This window comes from Littorina saxatilis, linkage group LG17 (genome assembly GCF_037325665.1).
Source record: "Littorina saxatilis isolate snail1 linkage group LG17, US_GU_Lsax_2.0, whole genome shotgun sequence".
Lineage (NCBI taxonomy): Eukaryota > Metazoa > Mollusca > Gastropoda > Littorinimorpha > Littorinidae > Littorina > Littorina saxatilis.
Window position 1 is genome coordinate 34,180,898 of NC_090261.1, and position 8,372 is coordinate 34,189,269.

The window sequence follows — 8,372 nt, forward strand, 5'->3', positions numbered from 1 at the left end:
TGACTTTTGTTTGTGAATGTGTGTATGTTTGATTGTCTGTTCTCTTCGTATGTTTGAGTTGTATCATCTGACATTTACCTGTGTGAGTGTCTATACTTGATTGTGTGTCAAAAAACAGTACACAAGCAACAAAAGCTACAATGACTACATGAAACAAAAAACATTTCAAAAGTTGTCCTGTTTTCTTTTCTACCCAAAGTACAAGATTCCATGTTTCTTTTCTATATATACACACAATAATTCTACTGGCAATAAATGAACTAAAAATTGTCTAGCAAATCAGTAAGCAGAACCAAAGAAGAAGTCAATATAACAACCAGCCAACATTGAACATTTTTTTAAAGGAACTGGCCTACACATACACGACCGATAAACATATCCACTGTACAGAATTGAATTATGGAAAATTTAGGCTGAAGTGGGCTTCATATTTTACCCTTGTAGAACAGCACTTATTATAATCGATTGTTTGTTGTATTGAATATGTTTTTATCCGTCATATCCACTCCATTATTATCTGACTTCTTGAATTGAATATGTTTTTATCCGTCATATCTTTCTTTCTTTCTTTATTTGGTGTTTAACGTCGTTTTCAACTACGAAGGTTATATCGCGACAGGGAAAGGGGGGGAGATGGGATAGAGCCACTTGTTAATTGTTTCTTGTTCACAAAAGCACTAATCAAAAAATTGCTCCAGGGGCTTGCTACATAGTACAATATATGACCTTACCGGGAGAATGCAAGTTTCCAGTACAAAGGACTTAACATTTCTTACATACTGCTTGACTAAAATCTTTACAAACATTGACTATATTCTATACAAGAAACACTTAACAAGGGTAAAAGGAGAAACAGAATCCTTTAGTCACCTCTTACGACATGCTGGGGAGCATCGGGTAAACCCTAACCCGCGGGGGGGTATCCACTCTATTATTATCTGACTTCTATGCATTGCATGATAAACTGTAAAATTGCCTGAATAAAACATCTTTCAAGAAAAGAAAAAAAAATATCAACCATGAACATTGCTACTTTATGCAAAAATCACTGTATTTGACAGAATAAGTATCATTATTTTGAAAATAAGTATGACAAATTTGTTCCGAAGCAAACATGTGAATAAATACATTTGAGGAAATAATCATTGCACATCATGAAAATGCATCCGTAAAAGAGAACTGGAAAGAGCAGGTGAATTTTTACATTTTGCGAAAGGTAAGCAAATTTTAAAGCATAACTCTGAAGACATTACACACAGACAAATGTACATTGTATAAGTTAATAATTTCTTCCTAAAAATGTGGATATGCCTTTTCTTAATCAAAATAACCAAGACATCAGTATCGGCCTTAAAAAAAGATAGACAACAGACTCAATTTTACATGTACTTACATCACAAAATTTACTAGAAGAACAAAGAACAGCTAAAAAGTATCTTGGTACATAAGATCTTTCTGTTGCCATACTGACGCTGTTAATACTTCTTATGTAAAGAAATGCAGCCAAACACAAAACAGTGTAGATGAAGACACGCCCATTACTCGGAACAGCAATAAACACATTTTATACATGCTCAAAACCAGTGACTCTCTCTCTCAAAAACATAAACGCACAACCACTCGCACGCCTCAAAAGATTCACACACACACACACACACACATTCAAAGATTAAAACGTGTACGCCGAATACTGCCCATACACAGCAAGTGGAAAGTTTAGTCAATCGCCAGATCTAGGGAAAAAAAATCACAAAAAATTAGTATGATGCCCTACTGGTCAGCAGCTAGAGAAAAAACACACTAAAGAGTACAGTGGAACCTGTCTATGAAAACTACCCAAGGGTCCTACCAAAAGTTGTCGTTGTAGAAATGGGAACTGTACAGGGGAAAACCTGTGAGTACATGGTTGTTATGGGCAGGTGGTTGTAACCGAGAGGTGGTTGCCACGGCAGGCTCAACTGTATACTATTGCACAGAGCATAAGGTCAACAGATGAGGCAGGCATAACTGTATGCTACTTCAAGGGAACAGGGTGGTTGAGGACCTGATCACCTTTCACATCAATAAACTCTTTTCCAAGGTTTCCCAAAACCTTCCCCCCCCCCCCCCCCCCCCCCCCCCCCGATCTTTCTGACCCTTACCTGAAGTTACTACATGTATTATTACTCTGCAGTTAGTGATGATGCTACACTCAGCTGAGATTGTATTAAGACCTGATTAGTTGACTTAACCAAGAAACAGAAACTGTGACACAAGAATACTCAATGTTGTCCACTCAAGATAACACCACACTGATTTTTCTTACATGCATTTGTCATGGCTTTGAAAGAGCAATAAAGTGCAGTGAAAAGCAATCAAACAAATAATTCAGAACATCTGAATAAAATATGCAAAACAAAGGGAAACAAAGCCAAGTGAGGACTTCAATCCTCTTACTAATTTTGTTTTAATTAGTTTATGCACACACACACACACACACACACTGAATGGTAGCACCACAGGTGACAATCAAAAAGATGTGAACCCCAAATGAAAACGCATGCAAATGACTGATCAGATACTTTCGTCTCATCAGAAAATGAAAGCGGTCCTGAGAGGAGAATCCATGCACTTGAAGAATTGACCATCGTCATTTAGGAGTACTGAGAATATCGCATCAGCAGATAATTATTATGCATTACCAAGAATATTTCATCAAGTCCCACGCAAAGAAGTTTAAAAAAAAAACTATGGCATCAAAAATAAAACAATTTCAGAGCTACGTTGAGGCTGCAGCGGAGTATTCCGAGCGATTCTGCACTTTCTGAATGAGTCGCTGGCGCTCTCGTCCCATGGAAGTTAGGAAAGCTTCCTGACTGTTATAACGACACAGCTTGATAATGGCCAGGTTGAATAGTGACAGCTGACATATCCATACTGCCCAGGCTCCAAACTGCAAGGATCAAGTCAAAAGAGTTCATTATTCCATTTTAATAAGGTAAGGCGAGACAATTTCATGTTTATATGTGGGGTATTTATATATATATATACATGTACCCTCATGGAACTTTGAATTCCTTTTTCCCTGGGAAAAGCGAGCTGCCATACAGCACCCTTTTTTTCACCCTGAATGCCTGTGTTCATATTTAATCAGTATAATCATCATAATTGCTGAAAACTGAGAAAAAAAACATGTTACAAACACACTCAAATCCTCTTTAGTTAAAGCCACAGTAAGCCCCGTAAACCATCACAGATACTGTCAGGCTTTTACACACAGTACAAACACCCTTTCATTTACACACTCACCGCTTTTGAACATCCTATAGGTGCCCTCCGTAAAGAGCGAGCAATTTTCAAAGAATTTATTTTTGCGTGGTTTATCTTACCCCTGAGCCATTGCGAACCCGTGTGATCCCGTTTACTTTTTTCACAATGTAGTCGTCAGTTTGTGATTTCAATGTGACTCGCTGTAAGCTCATCTGCAATAGCACGTTATTGTGTACCTCTGAATCTAAACGAAACAAATGGCTGCGATTCACACGAACTAGAGCGATGACAGTTGACTGTTCAGAGAAACGGGCGCTAGGCAGAACCGCCGTCTGCTACGAGAAAGACGGTTTGCGTGACACATTTCCGGGCTTTTTTTTCAAACTTTCAAAACTTCGAATTGTACTGATCGTGTCTTGATGAAAAAAGAATTCTTTTATGATTTAAGAATGTTTGTGTAACAAGCTGTCATTTATTATCTAGATTTTAAAAGTTAGTTCTAGCGCCAATTGATTTGCTGATCAGAGGGTCCACAAAAATAAATTTGTTGAAAATTGCTCGCTCTTTTTGTAGGGCACCTAGTATGTTCTCAAGCGGGGAGTGTTTAAACGAAAGGGTGTTTGTACTGTGTGTACAAGCCGGACAGTATCTGTGATGGTTTACGGGAGGCTTGTGCCTTATTTTGTTAGGTGCCTTTTCTCTTTGTGTAACTATCAGAAAGTAGAGTTTTGGTGTTATTTCTTTCGCTTCATGTTATTCTCTAGCTTGACATACCTGTGCCATCTGGTACTCAGTATAGAAATGTCGTGTGTCGATTCCAAGATGCTCACCAAAGGGAATGTAATCGCCATCCTCACAGCTGAAAGATGATATGAAAAATGTATTATCATCAAAAATGTAAAAATGACATGTATGATCACAGCTATGTGTGTGTGTGTGTGTGTTGTACAAGCATATAAGCCCCCTCCCTAATCCTCTGTCACCCTTACAATGATTTTCTACCAACTCTTTGTCCAATTTACAAGGCTCTGGATGCTTTTTATGATGTAAGAAAATTCCTTTTAATAATATTTGGTATTTTCTATTGCTTGCCAAAATAACACCAACAAATCCAAGTCTCTCTCTCTCTATCCCCCTCTCTCTCTCTCTCTCTCTCTCTCTCTCTCTCTCTCCTCTCTCTCTCTCTCTTTCTCTCTCTTTCTCTCTGTCTGTCTGTCTCTCTCTCTCTCTCTCGCTAACAGTAACACACATAGGCAAACACCACCTGTCAAAGTTGGTTTTGGATTCAATGACAATTGTGCACCAGTCTCGGAAGCCAAGACTGACAGTGAGAGATGAAGCAAAGGTGAAGATGGTAAGCAGGAGATGCAGGCCCCCGCAAAGGAAGGCATCTAGCCAGGAGCTGCACAAAATATTGATAACTATCAAGAGTTAAGACTGCAGTGTAAATTATACATGTAACAGTTTTTATTTGCAACCTTCACACGGGCAGTGATCAAGACACATATATGGAGACATGCATACATGTACACAAACAGATCAACGAAAGAGCCTCCGCTAACCAGAAAAAATTCACTTGATCACTTATAATAAGTGTGTGTTGAATTGACACCTTTAATACTAACATAGTTTCACACACACAGACACACACACAAACACACACATACAAAACAAAAACAGTGGTAAATGCACTCTCTCTCTCTCTCTCTCTCTCTCTCTCTCTCTCTCTCTCTCTCTCTCTCTCTCTCTCTCTCACACACACACACGCACAAACACACGCGCGGGCGCACACACATTCCTCTCAACCCCCTTCTCATGACCACCACCACACACAGAGTAATACCTGTCAACGGCCTTGAAGAGGAGGATGGAGTACCAGACCAAATACGCGATCGATGACAGCATGACAGCCACCCCAGAAAACACAGCAAAGTTGCAGGTACTGGAAGTTCCCCATGTGACATTGTTCAATTCCACTGCACCTCGCGTTGCGCTCCATTTCCCTGTGGCAAACAGGAGGCAGTGGCCGTCAAAATCGTTCTGATTGACGCTGATGGGCACGAACATGAAAAAGGAGAGGATAAACGCGATCAGATAAAGCGTCACTTGCGCCAGGAGAAGAATGTTTCCCAGTCCCATTTTAGTTCTTTTCTTATCATGTGACTGTGAGCTTTCTTGGAGGATGGGGGGCGAAACTAAGGGGAAGTTGTTCTGTTTTCTCTTGAGAGTTACCCTTCCTGACGTATCCTATGAGCTTTCGTGGATTCAGCGGCCACCTCGTACTTCCGCTGTGTTTGCAAACACGATATTCCAGAAACCAACTTTTCTCTTCCACGTACCTCTTGTGGTCTTGAAATCCGTGCAGGCCAAAATGTTTAGGAGGAAGCTTCTCGCTCTAGATTACGCCCAGCCAGACAACTTCAACGTGAACAATGCTGCTGAACTGGGACCGTTGGTGGTGTGGTTGGAGGACCAAAAAATTCGTCACATGAAAATCGAAGATAGAGCGGCTCTACGTGACACCGCTGGTCCGGAGTGGTCGTCTGCTTTTCAGCGTTACCTCACAGAGCTGAACTGTCCGTATGCTGACGGTAAAAAGGAGGTCGTTGTCGACTGGCTGCTGGGCTATGCCGTGAGACTGGAGTACGGAGACGACGCGGAGACGTTCAAGTCTGTGACACGGGCGACTGTTGACCAGGCCAAGAGACCCGGTGCGCCATCGAGCAACCCCTTGGATAACCTGGACTTCGAGTCGGCTGAGCTCAAGGCAGGCGTTACGTCTCTCTCAATGCTTCTACAGGTTCCACCACACCCGGATCACTTAGAACAGTTGAAGGCAATTTCCCTGCTCATCAGCAATACACTCTCTAAAGAAGCCCTTCAAAATGCTTCTACTTCTGGTGACCCCACCAAAGACAGTGAACATATTCCATTAAATAAGACTGAACTTGGGTTTGAAGCTGGTGATTACATCCTAAACGATGCGGCTAAAATTGTGCGCCTGTTGCATCTGAAAGAACTGCGTGACTTACAGTCTAAAATTAACGTTGCTATTGTTGCGGTTCAAGCGGTGACTGCTGATCCAAAGACTGACAGTAGACTAGGGAAAGTTGGACGCTAGATACTATTTGTACTATATTTGGTATAACAGGAATTTTTGTGTTTGTTTTTGAGTCAGCCTGAATGAGAACACATGAAGCTGGTTGTGCTGATCAATGCTGTGACTACACGATAGAACACTCAGCATTCACATCAACTTGGCTGGAAATCTGTATTGGGAGTTTTACTTTTAGAAAGCTGCACAGTTTCTTTATTATTGTTTTTTCATTTAGTTTCTTGGTTTCTGTTGATGTTGCTTTCATTTTTAGACTGGTTGAATAAACTTATGAAGAGCATCCATGACTCTTTTTAGTTGTTTCAGGTAAAGGGGGTGGCTATAAGCCAGTCACTGAGTTAGTTACTGCATTGATTATTTTAATTTATTACCATAAACTCTAATTACCAATTAACAGAAGAGAATGATTTGAAGGACTAGTCTGGGTGGGTGGTTTTTTTTTCTAGCAAGACACATTCATTGATTCAAACAACTCTTTTGTCTTCCTACACGAATATATATATACGTTACAGCACATAATTCTTGTTCCTGGCCTTGAGCTGTGCTTGGATGTGTCTCTTAAAAATTGCCTCCCTGTACACTGAATGTTTGTTACATACATGTACCAATGTTCCTCTTGACACTTGTTCTGTGCATGGATTAAGTATTTAAGTGGTTATTACTTTCTTACAAGTTACACACAAAATGCAGACATGCTAACAAAACACACTTTTTCTAATTATAATTATTTTTTCTTTGTTGTAGTGCAGGGGAGAAAAGTGGTTTTTTTTGTTATCACTGCTCATTTGTGTAAATCAAGAAATAAAATAGTCATAAGTATAATGATATTGATAATAAGGAAATCTTTTGTGATACTTTGCAACCTGTTTTCATGCTTCAACTTTGTAGACTTGTTATCTATATTGTATATTTTAACCAACTGAGCTTATGTCAGTGAGTGAGAGAATAGGAATATGTTTCAAAAATTAGGTGTAATTTAATTTTAAGCTGTGTTTTTCCCAGGCTCAGAGGACAATAGGTCAGTTGGGCGAGTATTTAGAATATATATATATATATATACATGTATATAGGTGATTAGGTCCAGATGTACCAGCTGCAAAAACTTGTTCTGTCAGAAGATCTCTGACATGTCAAAACTATCGGACAGTCAACCGGCCAGAGTCCGTATAATGCGTCAGATTAAAAAGGAATGAATTAAAGACCGAGCATGAGAACAGTGCTATAATTTATAGATCTAAACAAAAAAGAGCTGCAACCCATCATGTCAGCATAGACTTTGCTTGGCTGATTGTGGCTCTGTTTTTCAAGTTACCTATAATTTGGTTACTTTTACTGGCACCTGTAGACTCAATAAAATTTGAATGATGCTACTTTTACAAGTGTTATTGTTAGTTCAGTTGTTGACAGACTACTTTTTTGTTGTAAACTCTCTCTCTCTCTCTCTCTCTCTCTCTCTCTCTCTCTCTCTCTCTCTCACACACACACACACACACACACACACACACACACACACACACACACACACACACACACACTTAGTATCATTTATATGCTTTTGATTTGATTACGTGAAATGTTGCTTTTGTAAATTTTCTCTTTTTTTGGTCATTGCTAAAGGCTGACATATAGTCCTATTTAATTAGTTTAATTACTTCCAGGGCTTTTCCCATCGTTGCGGGGATGTAGAAATTAAGCTTCCTGCAAAGTTTTAGGTTTGAAGTCCTTACCAATTGCAAGAAATAATTAATTCTTTATTGCTATGTTCAGCAACAGTTCTCCAGCTAGGACTTGGGCTATTTTTAGACCGTCAACACAGACAGTACAGCTTCGTCAATCCCCGCGTGAAGGAAATCGCTCACCTTCCACGTGCTAAACGTAGTGATATTGACACGCCAGATTAGCGCGGTAGCGTATTGTGCAAAGCAGGAAAGCGTGCTTTTCTGTATTCTTGTTAACTTCGCAATTTCCGGAAAACATCCACTTTCACTTTGAGACTGTTCTGTTTACA

At 39.7% G+C, this 8,372-nt stretch overlaps 2 protein-coding genes across 2 annotated transcripts; one reads left to right on the forward strand and one right to left on the reverse strand.

Moving 5' to 3' along the window:
- Window positions 1-163: 163 nt before the first annotated feature.
- On the reverse strand, window positions 164-5,443 carry LOC138952068 (transmembrane protein 179-like). Its single transcript, XM_070323640.1, has 4 exons — window positions 5,093-5,443; window positions 4,514-4,651; window positions 4,024-4,108; window positions 164-2,932 (listed from the first exon to the last, which is right to left on the reverse strand). Exons 1-4 carry the CDS (start codon window positions 5,386-5,388, stop codon window positions 2,759-2,761), a joined length of 693 nt encoding a protein of 230 aa, XP_070179741.1. The 5' UTR covers window positions 5,389-5,443; the 3' UTR covers window positions 164-2,758.
- On the forward strand, window positions 5,408-7,734 carry LOC138952067 (RNA transcription, translation and transport factor protein-like). Its single transcript, XM_070323639.1, has one exon. The coding sequence runs from the start codon at window positions 5,432-5,434 to the stop codon at window positions 6,368-6,370; it is 939 nt and encodes a 312-aa protein (XP_070179740.1). The 5' UTR covers window positions 5,408-5,431; the 3' UTR covers window positions 6,371-7,734.
- The last annotated feature ends 638 nt before the right edge of the window (window positions 7,735-8,372 follow it).

Bases quoted from the DNA above. Each gene is read 5' to 3' on its own strand.
- LOC138952067 (XM_070323639.1), top strand. From the start codon at position 5,432: ATGGGGGGCGAAACTAAGGGGAAGTTGTTCTGTTTTCTCTTGAGAGTT.
- LOC138952068 (XM_070323640.1), bottom strand. From the start codon at position 5,388: ATGGGACTGGGAAACATTCTTCTCCTGGCGCAAGTGACGCTTTATCTG. The intron at 4,109-4,513 runs GTGGTGTTTGCC...ATCATCTTTCAG, and splicing joins TCCAAAACCAACTTTGACAG to CTGTGAGGATGGCGATTACA. The intron at 2,933-4,023 runs GTATGTCAAGCT...TGATCCTTGCAG, and splicing joins CTGAGTACCAGATGGCACAG to TTTGGAGCCTGGGCAGTATG.